General features: G+C 39.7%; 1 protein-coding gene across 1 annotated transcript in view; it reads right to left on the minus strand.

The window, feature by feature from the left end:
• The window catches only part of TMPRSS15 (transmembrane protease, serine 15), a 99465-nt gene that overhangs the window by 74174 nt on the left and 7353 nt on the right, over positions 1–17938 (minus strand). The window contains exons 5-10 of the mRNA XM_019528765.1: positions 17866–17868; positions 16613–16651; positions 16107–16148; positions 13013–13132; positions 5502–5610; positions 1260–1369 (exon numbers count right to left, since the gene is read on the minus strand). Of these exons, the coding sequence (XP_019384310.1) occupies positions 1260–1369; positions 5502–5610; positions 13013–13132; positions 16107–16148; positions 16613–16651; positions 17866–17868 (423 nt within the window). The remainder of the gene's footprint in view (positions 1–1259; positions 1370–5501; positions 5611–13012; positions 13133–16106; positions 16149–16612; positions 16652–17865; positions 17869–17938) is intronic.

The following is a 17938-nucleotide window of genomic DNA, read 5'->3' on the forward strand; positions in this document are numbered from 1 at the left end:
CCTCCTGAGCATCCACCTCACACTGTCCCCTCGCAATCCCCTACACCTGCCCACACACCCCACACCCACCCACCCATCTTCTGACCCCCCCACCTGCAAACCCCACATCTCCCCATCACATGCCCAGCTACCAGGCACACTGAGACCTGCTGGCAGGAGCTGTGGCTGCAGGAGCAGCTGTTCCCACATCCTAGTTAGTGAAGGGCTTGGGGGAAGTTACAACTGCTACACGATAAGAAAATCGAAAGCAAACATCAAAACATATGAATATTTAGAATTTGTTTTATTATGATAAACAAAGACACTGGTAGGCTTCCAAATTGCTTTACAATTGTAAATATCAATAAAACATTGCCCAACTAGTTTGTATGTATGTATGTGGCCAGGAAGACATGCTCTGACAGTTCAAAGCAGGCCACCACATTGACAACATCTTTCAGTCAATAGCTGCCCAGATGGCAGGGCGGCAGTATGCATGGCAGTAGCACTGCAAAGGCCAACCATGCAGCCACAGCCCACTGCAGACTGCTGCAGTGGCTTAAGGGTGCAGGGAGCTCTTGGTTAGGGCTGCTTCAACAGTCCAGCTAGCCCAAGAGGTAGTGTCTCAGATACCAAGTGGCCGGGGCCGAGAAGCTCCTGAGAGCAAGTAGCCCTAAGCTGCTCACCAGGACAGCTTTTTATACTGCTGAGGCCAGCACAGGTGCTGCCCCAGGCTCAGGCTGGCTACAGATCCAGGAGGAGCCAGGCAGGGTTATTTTGTCTCAAGTGGCACAACTTGCCCCACACCAAAGTGCATGTCTGGGCATGTGCACTAAGGCAAAAATCCTTGGCTCAAATTTGTGCTGCTGCAAGTGCATGTGTCTGCATGTATGGATGCATCCAAAGAAGTTTTCTAATTTATGCACAAATTTTGGAATAAATTAAAGTTTAATAGTTTGTAACTCCATTTTCTGGTATAGGCATCTGTCATAAAAGTGTAAAAGTGCAAGGACAATTACAATGCAATTAAAACATGAATGATCTTTGATAGAAAACTCAAAACAGCTAAATTATTTATGAAACTAAAGGACTAATATAATAAGCAATGCGGTTATATAGTAACCTCTCCCCTCTTCGCCCCCGCCCCCAGTTCAGTAGCCAACTGAGGTCAATGGAAAGATGGAAGCTGACACTAAATCTCAGTATACAGTTATACTGTATTATAGAATATCTTATTCACTGCAAAATATGATCAGGTAGAAATATTTTTCAGACATTACCTTTTAAAATCTTGCTTTGTCCTGTCCCTTCAAAAATATCCAAGGTATCTCCAAATTGTTGCGTTTCAAAAGAGGTGAAGTTTAGTTTAATGGATAACCCTTGATTCACACTATTGTAGCCAAAAAGAAAAAAAAATGAAAACAAAAAGATTATGTTCAGCAGTAATTTTCTTCATCTATGGTAAAAAACCCAAACAAACCCACAAGTACAACATTTATTTACTAGACCATTCAGAAATTATATGGTAACTGCATTACACATATTTATAAATTGAGGAGATTTGCCTTGGATAATTATATGGTGGACTGGGTAGCAAACTGGCTCAGGGGTCGCACTCAGAGGGTGGTGGGGGATGGTCCAGTGTCAACCTGGAAAGTTGTGTGCACTGGAGTCCCTCAGGGGTCCATTCTGGGGCTGGTGCTATTCAACATCTTCATCAGTGATCTGGAGGAGAGGGTGCACCCTGTCCAAATAGGCAGATGACACAAAAATATGAGGTGAATCTAACACCCTGGAGAGGAAGAACCAGATCCAGGTTGACCTCAACAGGTTGGGGAAGTGGGCAGAGAGCGACAGGATGCAATTCAATAAGGACAAGTGCAAGGTGCTGCATCTAGGCAGAAAAAAAACTACCATCATACCTACAAGCTGGGGGGGTGACTTTCTCAGCACAACTGAGGCAGAAAGAGATCTTGGAGTCACTGTTGACTCCAGGATGAACACGAGTCATCAATGTGATGAAGTAGTCGGCAGAGCCAATTGCACCTTGTTGTGGATCCATAGATGTTTCATGAACAGGTCCAGGGAGGTGATTCTCTCTCTCTACATGGCACTGGTCAGGCCACAACTGGAATACTGTGTCCAGTTATGGATGCCGCAGTTCAAGTGGTAAGCAGACAACCTGGAGAGGGTCCAAAGAAGAGCCACTCATCTGAATGGAGGCCTGCAGGGAAGGCCCTATGAAGAAAGGCTAAGGAACCTTCACCTTTTCAGCCTCTGCAAGAGAAAGCTGAGAGGGGACCTTGTGGAGGCGTACAAATTCATAAGGAGAGAGCAACATGAAGTAGGAGATGATCTGTTTACCAGGGCACCCCCTGGAACAACAAGAACAATGGTCATAAGCTATCGGAGAGTAAGTTTAGACTGAACATAAGAAAAAAGTTCTTCATGGTCGGGGTTGCCAGGATCTGGAATGGGCTTCCAAGGGAGGTGGTGCTCGCTCCATCCTTGGGGGTCTTCAAGAGGAGACTGGACAAGCACCTAGCTGAGATCACATGATCCCAGATTTGGCAAACTTTTTCTTCCCTGCCAGGGGCTGGGGTTGGACTAGATGGCCCACTGAAGTCCCTTCCGACCCTTGAATTAATTATTTATATTGCGTATTTTAGATTAAACTTTACATTTCACACAATGGCAAAAGAGAAAGAACATGAACTTCTTAAGAGTAAGAATAAAAACTCTAGATAAACTGTTATGTATGCATAATACATCTTTCAGGGCTTGAACCTTTGCATAATTTTGAATAAGAAATTCAGGTAGGCAGTTCTCCAGAAACTACTCATTAATTTACACAAAGCTTTTAGAAACAGTGCTCATTATAAGGATTACTTTACCATGTAAAGTAGTTCCATTTGACTTTAAAAAGGCTATTTGCAGAATGTCAGGAGTAAAACTATCAAAATTTTCCTCTTATATCCACAACACATCTTCTTGTGCCAAAAACAAATTGAAGCTTATGAAATTTTAGTATCTATACATGTGCTTCAGAGCGGGGGAGCGCTTTAATTAGAGTGGCTACGAGAGCTGCTTCAGTTAAAGTGTCCACAGCATCATGTGTATTCAATGTCCCACACTTCAAAATGGTGGTTGGGGCATTTAAACTAAAGCTCATTGGATGAGCTTTAGTTCAAGTGCCCCCTCTGCCATTTTGAAGCATGGGAACGCTGAGTAGACATGACATGGGAGCTGATGAAGAGAGTTAATTAACATGCTCCAGCACCCTCGATTTATCAAGTTTGCTCCAACGTGTGCTAAACACATTCCAGATGCATGCTGTGCAGAACATTCTCAAATGTAAGCCAAAGATACCTCCCTACTTTCCCAATCTCAGAACCTGTATTATATTTTTAAATGGTCCTCTCAATACCCTTCTGAAATTAAACATTTTACAACCTCAAAAAATCCACAGTCCAAGTGATCTAAGTTTCTCAGACCACCCTGAATTTGTTGTTCTCCGAGACTGCAATTCCCAAGAAAAGTCCAAATGTAGTTTTAATGACAGCATTCTTGCCAGAATGCCAGAAACCATAAGGACAGAAGTATAGAACAGGTATTTATCCATCTTGTAATTCTCTTTAGTTTTCTTTTGCATCTTTGTGTAGATTAAAACATAATATATGAAAATGAAAAGGCCAAGAAGAAAATTGTGAGAAGTAAATGGGAGAAAAACTGGCTACACAATTGCAATCAAGCTATTGCTGTGCTTTGATTTTATATTTTTTATTATGAAATTACATCTTTGGTTGGGCAAGAAAGTGTAAAATCTTCTCTCAAAGGGTCACAGTAGGGCTTTCTGGTTATTTGGTGAAGAAAAGGATGGAGAAAGATCACACTTGGTTGTACTGCAAGTTGATTTTTCAAGAGGATTTAAAAATGAACAACAACATGAATCCCAATGGTGAGTGAAAAATTCAAAAGATTCCCTAAAGAAACAATTGTGTCCTAAAGAAAGACAGTCTCTGGGTTAGGAGGCACCCAACTGATCTTTTCAGGCTCTCCTTGTAAGGGTTCTCAAATTTTTCTAAGCCAGACTACTGGAGAATAAAACTAGAAGGTTATTTTACTAAATTTAGCAACATGCAGCCACAAAGATTTGTTGCATCATTAAGGCATTGTTAGAAATAAAGCATGAACTTTAAGAAGTCTGTATTTCGACTGTTCCTTAAATTGTGGCATTCCAAGGTAAACCATGAGATACAGGACAATTTCTTACATTTTCATTTTATTTGTGATACTCTGTTCATTCACTTTGCAAAATAATCCTAGCATTTCTGTAAGGAAAAAGTAATGCAACTAATTTGATTCGTTGATTTTTAAATTCATATAAATTTACAGGTAAAAAGTCATGAAATATTTACAAGGGTGGTATCTTACTCCAGGCCTGCATTGAGGTTTGTGGGAGCAGTCCCTTCCTGTAGATAAACCACGCTGACTTTGATAGGGAGACGTTTGCGTCATTACATCTTTCATAGATAAGTGGGCCATGCTTATCTTATGTATTTAAATGGGGTAGTTTAATAGAAAACATGGATGCAGTTTGAATTTTACACTTCATGGGGAGGACAAGGGACTTAATAGTTATATGCAAAACTAAAAAACTGTTAAGTGTATAACAGATGGACAGGATTTGGGAGGGCACCTCAAAGTAGTTCTCTCTCACTCATGAGAAGAAGGACTGCATACATCAAAAAGAAATCCAAAGGCTTAAATTCATTGCTACCCATTTAAGACAAAAGGGAAAATGGAGTACCTGACTTACTAGAGCACTCTCAAAGGCTTGGAATTTTAAAGAAACCTATGGGAATTAGGAGCTAAGTGGCATGGAGTTTAAGCAGGACTTGGGTGGTCAATTTCCTTGCTCTAGTTTGAAAAATCATACCCCAATTTAAGAATTCTCAGAGGGAAAAATCAGTACACTATCTTTTACAAAGCCATAACTGAATCACTGCCTTTCCTCAAAGCAGTACTTCTGAATGAGCCAACTGGTGAAAAGGAGACGAGATTTCCAGATTAAGTTAACACCCATATTTTTAAAGGCATTTAGGCACCTAACTCCATTGATTTCAGTTGACGTTTGATGCCCACATACCTTTAGAAATATGGCCCCAAATGATATAGAAACACAAAACACATTTCTTCCCAAATGAGATGTGTTTACCTAAAACACGTTGGTATTTTCTGAAAATCCCACCTGTTAACAGTGATAATGTCAGTCTTAAAATAACTATTTTGAAGGTAATTTTTCAAGAAATATTTTTATGAAAATACCACATCATGCTATAGACTGGCATAGCAATTTAATGGGAAAATGGTGGGCTCCTTGTTTTAATGGACTATTTATTGTATACTTTGCAGGATATAATAACTGGAAATATAATAAAGGAATAAATGTTGAATTATAGGAAATAACCATGCCTCACAAAAAGAGAATACGGGTAACAAAGCATGATGAAGCTGCTTACCGTATAATCCATCGGCAAATAATATTTGAATTATAGGGCTTTGGATAATTAATAGAGTTGAAATACCCAGAAGAGCCAGTTAACACAAATTTTCCATCACAAGTTGTGGCTGTAAAGAAAAAAGTTTGTCAAAATAACAGTATGGAAATCAGAAGTACTGCCTGACTATAAACCCATTCAACAACTAGAAAGTGTTATCTAAATAACAATGCATTGCTGGCAGGCGTAGGGAAGTGAAACCCATTCAGCTTTTCCCCACCTCTAATTCCTGATCTCACAATATATCTGTAGTGGCTGAGGATAGCTCATTCAAACAGTCTTGGTTTTTCTCCAAGGCTACCTCGCTTCCCACAGGAATCAATACAAACAACACGTGTTCTCTCACCCTATGGCCTTGTCCCAGACCCGAAGAGAGTGCCTGGGCTTGGTGTTGCAGCCACTAGCCTGCACTCTTTACTCTCTCAGTTTAACTCCACCATAGTCTTTCACCCTTGTCCTGGCTACAGACCCTGGGAGAGTCAACAGTGGTGTGGTGCTTGGGGCTCGTCTGAGAGCTGGCCTACCTACCCTCAGTTGTTCTTCTCCCTCCCTTGGGACCCTAGAAGCCTTTCAGCTCCCACAGGGCCAGATATAATTATCATTATCAGCTGTGCCCAGTCCTTCAAGACAGGCTTGTAAGCACACACTGCCTGCCTGCAGCCGGCTGCAGTCCCTTCCTCAAGATATGCAGCTTACTACACCATCCCATCCCATTTTACCGCAAAGATAACATGTGTAAAAGACACTTTAATTAGGGAAATCCCTGCTGATCCAACCACATTTTAAAATCAGTCCTTGTTTTATTACTATTAACAATACTTGTGGGAAAGAAGGATTTTGCCATAAGAGTTTCTCTCCCATAAAGCTTATTCTCTCTCTCAAGTCATAAAGTTATGTTTACACTACCAGGATTAATTTGATCCAACATGAAGAAAAAGCAAGTGAAGTGGTTCATTTGTCTGTCTTACATAGCACTTGAAATGAATCAGCCAGACACCCAATTCATATCCATTACAAACAGTGCTGAAACAGATTTCACCAACCTTACTTTTAGATGGATGTTATTATTATTTTATTTAAATCAATGAATTTAAACAACAATCCAAATAAGAACTGGACAGATTCTCCTATATGCACTTTTGAAATCTATAGGATATTTGTTACTAAAAATCAAACACAGAAATTAAACTTAATATTCAGAATAACTGTGTGGAACATTTATGGTAATTTAAAAAATACTTAGAAAAAAAAAGTGCCGTATTATTTAAGCTTTCTGGGATGTTGTTTTGAATTTGCAGAGTATATGTTAAATTCCCTATCTCAAGATTAATCAAAGAGGGCAAAAGCAAGTTTCTCGGTTTGATGGACAATTAAGAGTTTTGCATTAATACCAGAAATAGGATTTTAATCTCTAATAATTATTAATAGAGTAATTATTATTAATAATTAATTATTAATAGTGAGAGCTACATTAATATGTCTTTGAAATATGGTCCCATTGAAAAGCAACTCCATAAAATGACAATTTGGGGTCTACATCTTTAATCTCTCCTTGGCTTCCAGACCTACATCGGTTCAGGCTGTAAGTACAAAGTTAAGTCTAGCTGTCACTACTAAAAATGCTTGAAGAACATGGGACTCAAACTTCTCCCCTGTCACCATGGCTAAAATCTCATTTATTTTACCAATTCTTTACCACCTGCTTAACTAACCAATTCTCACCCCTGCCCCAGCCCTGGCACAATCTGTGGGCAAGGAAGAGCCCCCAAGGGCTTTTTTTTTTTTTCTTCAATGCCTATAGGGCATTATTATTTATCCAGTGCTCCCTAGTGTGGTAATTTTTCACAGATATGTAACAAGATAGGCCCCTTTCTCATCAACTTTACAACCTAAATTGATGAGAAAGACAGATAACAGCATAAAGGTATGAGCTGAATAACATGCAGGATTCTTTGTTTAATTAATTTATTTTGTTCTTCTCCCATTCTCATTTCTTTAATCAGCTTCTTGTCATATGATTCAAAACCAGCCACTCATGCCATAGACTTTAGACTGACTCTAAAAGAACTACAATCCAAAGGAATTAAAGCCAAAACAAAAACAAAAACAAAAACAAAACAAACAAAAAAAACAACAAAAACAACACCATCAGCACTTTTGCAAATCGAGAGATTTCTCTAACAATCAGTTTTAGTTTCTAAAGAAACCAGCACAGGCCTAGGTGGAGTTGGCCCTTCTGACTTCCCTTCCCTCTGTAGACTTTGTGCTTCAGCTACTTCCCTCTGTGGGGAGATAAGGCTCGCTGATCAGAGCAAAGAACAGACAGGGCTGTCATTCATGACATTTGTACTTCATGGCTGGAGTCTCAGGAAAGCTCTGGTTCCAAGAAGAGAAGAAATCATTTGTGTCCAGTGTGGGGTTTCATAAAGATGGCTCTCATTGCCTCTCCAGAGCACAAGTCTTTAGCCAGCTTCAGGCACTTACCCTGGGATCTGGGTTTAAAGTTGTAGGGTTTATGATGCCTCATTTGGCAAGACTCCAATGGCAAAACTCCAACTGACTTCAAAGGAGAAAGATCAATCCCATTTCATTCCCTGGCAGTGCTCTTCCTCTGCTAAGGAAGGTATAGTTCGCTAACTCATGGTTATTTCATTTTTTTATTTTTAGCCAGGTAGTGAAACTGAGGAGGTACAGACAAAATATGGCTGCAGACAAGAACATAGCTATTAGAGCCTTTGGAAGAAATCATGCCTTTAGGGCTGAGCTTCTGGACTCCTAACATCAGTATAAAGAAAAGGGCTGTTGTGTTGATGGAAGTGCCCATTAATGAATGCAGACCAGACTTTACACACATCTTTTGAGCCCCTACATTGCCATTGTTAACAATTCTTTGCAGAGCCTATAGTTGCTGTCTCCCATAGCAGAGCCAGAGAAAAGCATTACATGACAATTTTAATCAATAAAAATAGAAAATAAAGGTATGTTAGGTCACCTGTTGTCTGAATCTCTGCTGAAAAGCTTATGGAATTCACACAACTATGTCAAAGGCAGGAAGAGACTTAGAATTGCTCCATCCTGTACTGCATCTTTAAACCATTAGCACATGCTCAACTCAGTAGTACTACAGGGAATAATAGTCAGGAAGAAAAGAAAAAAAGAACCAACTTAGTTGTTTAAAAGGAAATAGTGCCTTTGGGTGCAAGAGCTCTTGTAACAAGAATTATAAGTTGGCTGTAAATCTCATTGTAAAATTCTGCAGTGCTTCTGAAAAGCCAGACAATTTTAGCTATTATACAGCTGTATTAAGTCACTCTAGGGATGGGATACGAGTGAAAAAAAAAAATCAAAGAGGTGGAAAACTTGGCAGGTGTCCCAAATGTGCGTCTGGCTGATTGCCATTCTCTACACTGGCTCTGCAAACTCCGTTAAGAAGTCTAAATATGGAAGCTTGGAAAAACTCTTCACTTTTGAACACAAATTTTAAAGAGTCAAAATCTAACATGAAGGCGATGGGCTGCACATGTCCTCCAGCCAGACTTTCATTCCCATAAGGCTCTGAACTGCAGTTCTTAAGGAAACCGAACTAAAAAGAACAGTTTGGTTCACTAGGCAGAAACTAAGGAAAAGGACATCAAAGCTTCTACCCTATAGTTTGCTGTAACTCTTAATCTTTTTTTTATCAATATTCTATTGATGTGCTTTTCTTTTAATGCAAAGACATAACAAATTATGGACTTTTTTCCAGATCAGAATGTATAGACTAGATACAATGTTACTATGGGTGCACCTACATGGGCTCTTTACTGCAGAGCTGAATAATTAGATCTGTAGTAAAGTGTCATTATCTGTCATTTGCTGTGCCCATATTAGGGCACAGTAAATTAACTCCGCCATGGGACAGTACTGTTTAGGATGAGATTACACCGCCTTGACAAAAAGTGTAGTTGCTGACCAGGACTAGCAGGGGCATGAGGGTGCCAGCTAGCCCCCACACTGTAGCACCCTTGTGCCACAACAAGCCCTTCCACTGCCTGATGCCCTGACCTGAAGCCTACAGCTAACCTCCCCACCTAATCTCTGCCTCCCTCCTCCACACTGAGCCTGCTGTCAGCCCAGGGCTACTCCACCTTGGCTCTAACTTGGTCCTGGATGCATGTGTATACACCTCATGTAAACATGTAAACATTTATTGCTGCATGCTAATCGTGCATGTAGGTGACAGTGTGCATATGCATTTTGTCAGAGATAAATAGCAGCAGCACACAGTTGTGTTGCTAAGTGTCCCTGAGATCTTCCCTGGCATGTACACTCTGGCATGTGACAACTTACTCCGGGTGGGGTAGGGGAGGCTGGGGCCAGCATCTAGGCTGGCCCCAGCAGCCTTACCTGGGGCCTCCCAGGGCTCCAAAAGTGGCAATCCAGCTGCGCAGAGCCTGGCCAGAAGCTGGAGCATGGTTCTGGCTGGCCAGGCTCCACTTTCAGGTGGTGCACCCTGCTTCTGTGTGTGATGCCCCACTTTTTTCTGCCACAGGTTTTTTATTCATTTTTTTTTACACTAGGATCACCTCATGTCAGAAAAGCCACTGTGCTGCAAAACAGCTGCACAGCAAATGTGTGCGTGTGTGTGTGGCGCATGTGGTTTGTGGCACCACAGCTGGGTCTGTGGTGCCACAAACTGCACTTGCACACTTGCTTGGATGTGTGCTATGAGTGAGAAACAATGCTGACTTTTAAAAGAAGCTTTATGGTCAAAGTTTGTACCCGCTTCTCTCTTATTTAAAAAAAAATGTTAACTGTCAGATCATTACAAAATATAAGCAAAAGTTGTGAACACAACCTGAATGTATTACTCAGTGGCAAGCCAAACATGTCTTTTATTTTGATGCAACTTAGAGTGCAGAGACACAGTAAGCTTCCTGTGAATTTTATTCCATATTTTATCAAGTTGGTTGCCTAAAGTAGGCACTATTACGTACCTAGCCATGGTGTGGTGTGGTGTGGTGTGTATTTGTGAGTGTGTGCGAGTGTGTGTGAGTGTGTACGTGTACTTGTGTGCATGAGGAGGATGGGGGGGCACGTTTGTATTGAGCAAATAGCTACTCCAAAGTGAGACTGACAACAGCAGTCAACATATGATGCATATAAAGGAGTTACTTTTTCTGGAGTAAATTTGCTTCTGACTTTTAGAAGTAACTTTGCACTGGACAACAATGTCTCTACTGCATGAACGCTTTGGGAAATGGTGTTGGGTTCTTTAATATATCTATAAGTGTTTATATCTAAATGAAATATGGGCTCTTTGCATACAAAATACTCCTCTCATGATTCAATGAAAATACTGTTACTTCTTTTAGAGGCTAAGACTTTTAAGAGTTCCTTATGCTAGCCTGAAATTAGAAGAAAGATATTCTTATTCATTTCAGATTCATCTGTTTGGAAAACCCCATCTGGAGTTTAATAAGTATATACCCTATACAACATTAATAATACACACACATATATTCCTATAACAAGACATCAAAATAACTTAATATGAAAAATACAGTTAATGTACCCTTATTTTGAAAAGTAAAATTTTAGTTCGATGCATGAAGGATTTTAGCAGCACAATTCCCACTAGTTAAACAGATGCTTTACAGATAAAACTCTTCATAGAAATTCTAAAAACATCTTCTTGTATATTCATTTTCTCTTTGTGCAAGTGTTATACACAGGGGACTAAAACCTATTAATCCAACTTTTTCTTATGATAGAATAACAGAGATAATGCCTTCCTAGTTGCTTCCATGATGATAGGTTAAAAATCAGGTACATGGACAACTGAAATAGATGTTGGAAGAATTTGAACATAAGCTGTTTTGCATGCTATAATCTAAGTATTAGTAAAAGACTGGGCTTGTACTTAATGTATAATGAAAGTAATAAAGGTAACTAATTTTCTTTATAACAGTACCATACTTATACATCAAGTATACAGCCAGAAACAGGTAGACGGCAAAAATAAGATTAACTGAAAAATCCTAGTGAGACGCACACAAAAAAATGGCATAAAAATTAAAGAATATGGACCACCAGCATTAAATGATCTAGACAAGTTTAAATCCAACCAACTTAAGTTTCAGACTAAAATTTTGTGAACTTTCCTAAGATTTGTGAAAAATTGTGCTGAAGTTGATTTTGTCGACATTTTCAAATAATGTGATTAGTATCCAAGTACTTAATGGGTGCATCTATGCATTCACTTTACTGTAGAATACAGGCAACCCTTGCTTAATGCTGTTTCGCTTAGCGCCATTTTGCTATAATGCTCATTTTAAATGAATACCTTATTTTACTTAGTGCTCAGTCATTTTCATTATAACACTTGTGGTTGCCATCTTGGGTCATTAAAAACAATTGTGGTCACCATCATGAGTCAAATATTTTCAGTTTCACTTAACACTTGTTTTGCTTAATGCTCCTTTTTTCAGGAACCAATTAAGATTGCTAAGCGGGGGTTGCCTGTAGATTGATTAGCTCTGCAGTAAAGCATCACCATCTACACATGCTCTGGTATTAAGGTGTAGAAAAATTAATTAATTCTACTGTAAGATAATTCCATCGGGGCAATACTATCTTGCAGTGGAGTAATCAACTGAAATTAAATGCACATGTGGAAGGTGACTGTGGGCATAAATTGTGCTTGGTTAACCCAGGCAGCAGGGACAACACTCCTGCCTGCCACCTAACCACATGGCTCTACACTTTCAGGACTCTTGTGCCTCAGCCGGCCACTCTGGCACCCAGAGCCCAGGGATGGCTCCCTAAGCCTGCTGCAACCCTGGGCCTGCTGTGCCCAGGCTCAAAATGCAGCTGCTTTAGGCACACGTGTAGATGCTATGCTTGGGAGCGGTGTACTCTGGTTCAAACAGCTCTGGAGCTTTTCTCTCTTCACATTAATTATACATGTAGATGCACCAAATAATAATAACTAATATATTTTAAAAGGCAGCAGAACAAGTTTTTTCTATGTTTATTCCAAGGCCATATTCTTGAGTTATTATTTGCATGATTTGACCAACTCCGATAAAAAACCTCTAATAAGAAGGAAACCATGTCTGAGATACCAGGGAAAGATTTTAAGGCCCCTGATAGATATTAATTTGAAGTTTCATTTGGATCTGGTCCATGGGCCAGACAGTTGTGCCTCCTACCATGGCACACGTGTATGGCAGGAGGTGCAATAGTGAGATTGGCCCAGGATCATGACCTTGGGTTCCCCCTGCACCAGCAGGTTAGGTGCCTCCTATCATTACACCTTAAAGTATATTCAAACAAATTTGTGTCTTTACACACAATCTTAAGTACAAAATTACCTTTAACCATACTTTTAATTGGCTGGGTTTGGAAGAGTATACCAAGTACTGCAGAGTAAACTGAGCAGTTCAAACAGAGTTAAAGATTGATTGGTAAAGACTGATTTACGTTCTTACCACATCTTTTTTCAGCTTCATCTGAACTGTCTGGGCAGTCTGGTACTCCATCACAAAATAAGTTTTTTTTTATGCAGGTCATGGTATCAGCACAAGGTTCATCAGGAGGCAAACAGGTCACTGAAATAAAAATAGTGAAACACAGGGAGACAGAAAAATGACATTACAAACAAGTAAAGCATTGTCTATTGAAGTCCAAAACAAATCTTATTATAAATATTTGTCCATTAGTCTGAGTTGAATGTTCAAATCATAGTATCTGTTGGTTATATTTTTATAGGTTTTAAGTTGGTGTTTTTAGATTCAAGGCACCTCTCATTAGACTCAAATAACTCCTTGGAAAATACCAGATGTTAGCTTTCATTCATTTTTGAAGACAGAAATATAATAGAGCAATTCTGTCACAAAATTGCTTAGAAAGAATATGACAGGTCAGAATGTTTTTGACATTATGGATTCCTATTTGAAATCTCTGAGCTCATCCTGTGAATCGTGTAGGTATTTGCACACTAAACAGTACTAAGTTGCATAGAAACTCGTAGCACCTTTAAAAGGATCTCACAGTACCCCAAGGTGCCACGGTACCCTGGCTGAGAATTACTCCTAGAGTTCTAGAAGTTAATCACTTATAAATGGATACACACCAAAAAGATAATGATCAATCCTATTTGACTAAGTTCGAAAAAACAAAGCTTTATTAATTTGAAACTAAGAATTATGCTTACAAAAGTATACAGGTGCTTCATATACATGTCAGAATGTATTCCTTGTTGCCAAGAGGGTGCATGCATTTTATATTAGATAATCAAAAACCTGTTTTACTCCATATCAGAGGAGTATCATGATTTCTGGGCTACAGCCATGCCTTCTTTTTCTTGCTGTCCTTCCAGTCCCATAAAATTGCATTCTTTGATACTCAGATCCTTTAGGAAAAGTGAAGAGTGAACCCACAAAGGATTTCCTATATGTTTATAGTTAGGCCAGTCTCTCAGGAGGTGGGAGAGGTGGGTTTGAACCCTCTCAATCTGAGCACAGCTAGAACCCAGATCTTTCACTTCCTGAGTGAGGACTCCAGCCACTGGGAAGTTAGCTGAAAATGTGGGCCTCCCTGCAAGCAAAAGTCAAATAGACACAACTTCTGGTAAGCCTGCATCAAAAGATGACAAGGCACCCAATATCTAGTCTTCAGTTAGGCATCTAAGCTCTGTAGGGAGAGACAGAAGTTTAGATACACTAGAGAGCCTCATGTTTCCTATTGGCCAGGTCTATCTGTAACTCGGTGGTTCTCAACCTTTTTAGACTCAAGGCACCCCTCATTAGCGGCTCTTAGCTTTCACTCATTTTTTGTTGATGAAAAAAATAATAGGCCATCTTGATCTAAGCACTCTGGATCACCCTTCAGTGGTGACAAACTCTTCCCGTTGACTCTGAAGGAAGGCTGGGACCCTAATCATATGTATTTGGCTCGTCTTCCTAAGTAACACCACCTATTTGTTAAGTGTTGCAATGCCTAAATGGAAGTGCCTACAAGGCTGATCTTCATCTGTCTCTTATCGTAATCTGTCTCGTAATCACTTGATCTGCTTGGGGAATAAGACTCTTCATTAACTCTATGGAACTGGGTCTATGCTCAGAATAAAGGCCAGTAGAATATTTCAAAGATGAAATTTCAAAGGATTTCAAAGATGAAAGCCTTTCAAACAATATAAAATATTCTCATCCCTCAGAGCATACCTTATGGGTTATGTGGATCAAAATAAAGCATTCTGCAAGAAAAGCCTTTGATTTGAGTCATATGGAAATTCATTTTTTTCACCTTCAATCATTTAATCAAAAAATTTTAATTTTTCAGAGTAAAGAATTTTCATAATTTGACTTGCCCTATAAGGGAGAAAAACCCATGTGGGGCAGGCCTTGGAAATCTTAGAAAACACTGAGAAAAAGCTCTTTTTGAAAAGTTTATGCTCAGTTTTACAAACTAAAGGCTTAGAGAACCATCCAGCAGATACCTGTGGGTATGAAATGCATGCCAGTACCAGAGCTTCCCATAGACATAGATATCCATCCAGCTGTAGATTCAGGGCCCAGGAATCCTGTTCTGTCTCCACTAAGTTTCTATGAGTTTCAATAATGGAATAGGACTAGGCCTGAAGACTGGTAGCAGGGACTCTTGGAAATTCAATCCATTAACTAGTATGTAGATAGGAGGCTATTTCCCCTTGTATTTGTCTTGCTTAGTGATGGTATTGGCAAGTTTATCTGCCATTTAGCACTCAGATAGTAGTCTATACACATTGTTTGTAATAACAGTTTATTTTATGCAAAATGGAAAGGTTGGCTTGCACACTGACAATGCTCTATGGGACTACAGCTTCTTCCTGGTTGGCTACCAGGGATAAGGTCTGCAACCTTACACACAACATGTAAAACAAAACACATGAACTCCTGTACCACGGTATTGATGTCTCCCTGCTGACATGTCTAAACATAGTTTACTTCAAACACACAGAAAAACACAAAACTACACCACATACCCACCACATGCATGAACTTCTTGTGAAAATAACATGGAATAACCATGTTGTGTTCACAAGTTTTCAACTCCGTGTTTTTTGTTAACTCAGAAAACTAAACTGCAGTGCCATCTGCTGGAGACAAAAACATTTAAACTTTGTATTAATTATTCTATTTTAAAGGATTCTTTAAATAACAGTGAAGTTTGAATAACTGATGGATAAAATTATATAGTCCCAGACACATCTGGAAATGTGTCTGCATTTTGCACTATTTTCACCAATTAATGAAGCTGTGAGAGATATTCAAATAGCAATTAGGTGCCTAATTTCCACTGAAAACCACTGTTACTTGTGCTTTTCAAAACCTCTCTTACAGTCCATGATTAGGAAAAATGGATACTGTGTATGGGATGTGATCCTGCAAGCTGTGTTTGGGCCTGAGTCTCCCAATTTAGTTAAAGAGACTTCTAGAGCATTTGAAAGTATGACCCCATAATGTATACAACTAAATAGATTTCATAGACATACCAAAATCTTCCATGCAAAATGGAAATCACAGTAACACACAAGCTACTAACCTGAAGTTGTTAAGGATTTGCTAGTAGTGAGTTCTGCTGAACCTGCATAAACAAACCAAATGACTTTAAGGTTAAAACGTTTCAGAAGCACAACTCCCTTTTCACAAAAGCCTTCTGTTTTAGAGACCCTCTTTCCATTAGAGAATTTTTGTTCCTCCCTAGGATCCTGTAGATGCAATTTGTTTCATTGGATGGAGTTGAAAAGTGCTGCCATTTCACAAGCCACACAATTTTTACTGTTTCTTAAAATCCAAGATGTACATGCCAGGTTATTAGTCGAGAATGCCAGCTTCACTTTTTAAAGTAAATTTCTGGCAAATGTGGTTGGACAGAAAAGGTTGAAAAAATTCACTCTAGTAGGTCAAAATCCAAAATAATTACAACCCCTCCCCAAAAAAACCAAACACTGGTTTTAGATCTTATGATTTGTGTAACTTCAGCCTGATGACCAGGTTCTTCCATTAACACACTTATCTTGTTTTCTCATGATCAGAGAGAGTTCTGACCTGAAGTTCTTGGAAGGGCCATTGTAGTGAACACAGGATCTGTTAAAACAAGACAAGTAGACAACCTTAGGTTCAGTCTTCATAACTGTATATCTTGCAGAATAGATTTACATGATGGATTAGTAAAGCTCAAAACAGTCTGAAAATTTGAAAACTTGGCTGTGTAGTCAATCACAACACTACCACATTCCTATTAATAGCTTATTTTCTTCACATTATTCATGACATTCCAGAGATTCCTAGGGCCCATGAATTAGGGCTGTGCAACACTTCAGATCATGATTTGGATTCGGAGATGATTCAGAGGCCAAATCTATGACTCCAAATCGAATCGCGGAAAGCTTTAGGCATTCCAAATTGATTTGGAAAAGTTTTGGAGATTTGTCCATAGAGTATAATGGGGAACCAGTGAAATATCTGTAACTTTGTTGTCTTTTGATTGATTCAGATGAAACATGTAGAAATAGTAGCCTCTGCTGAGAGCATAACGTGTGCCAAGTTTCAAGGTCATAGATACAGGGGTTTCTGGGAAACTGCACCCCACATTTTTGAAAGCAAAACTCAAGTCATGTGCGTGTATTAAGCCACAGTGGGGTAAAAACTGCAGTAATGGTAGTTGCTGCTGAGACCACAAAGTCTGCCGAGTTTCAAGGAGATAGGTACAGAGGTTTGGGGGAAACTGTACCTCAAGCTGAGAACAAGCAAAACTTGTGACATGACACTGTGTATGTTAAGGCACAGCAGGATGAAAGTTGCAGGGATGCTAGCCCCTGCTAAGGCCACAAAGCCTGCCAGCTTTGTGCAGGGCTTCTGGATTCTGGGGCCCTGCACTCCTAGCTGCTGACAGGCAAAACTTGTGTCATAGGTGCTTGTGCAACTATGTCTGTCTTGGGGCACAGACACAGTTGTGGGGGGAGGGGGAACTACTGCAGGCCTGGCTGCTAAGCTGCTGTGTTACCAATCAATCATAGAATCATAGAAGTAGGATCAGACGGGACCTTGTAGATCTTCAAGTCTGATCCCCAGCCTGGGCGGGAGAAAAGACTGGACTCAAATGAGTCCAGCCAGGTAGTCATCAAGCCTCTTCTTAAAGATCCCCAGGGTAGGAGCCAGCACCACTTCCCTAGGAAGTTGGTTCCAGCTCCTAGCCACCCTAACTGTGAAGTAGTTCTTGCGGATGTCTAATCTAAATCTACTCTCTAATAACTTGTGTCCATTGTTCCATTGTTCCTTGTCATGATTTGCTCAGGGACCAGCTCAATACACAGTAGCTAACTAGTAGCTACTAGATAACAAGTTAATGAGTGAGGATTAAGACCAACAAAA

This window comes from Crocodylus porosus, unplaced genomic scaffold, assembly GCF_001723895.1.
Source record: "Crocodylus porosus isolate Cpor-Errol unplaced genomic scaffold, CroPor_comp1, whole genome shotgun sequence".
Taxonomy (NCBI): Eukaryota; Metazoa; Chordata; order Crocodylia; family Crocodylidae; genus Crocodylus; species Crocodylus porosus.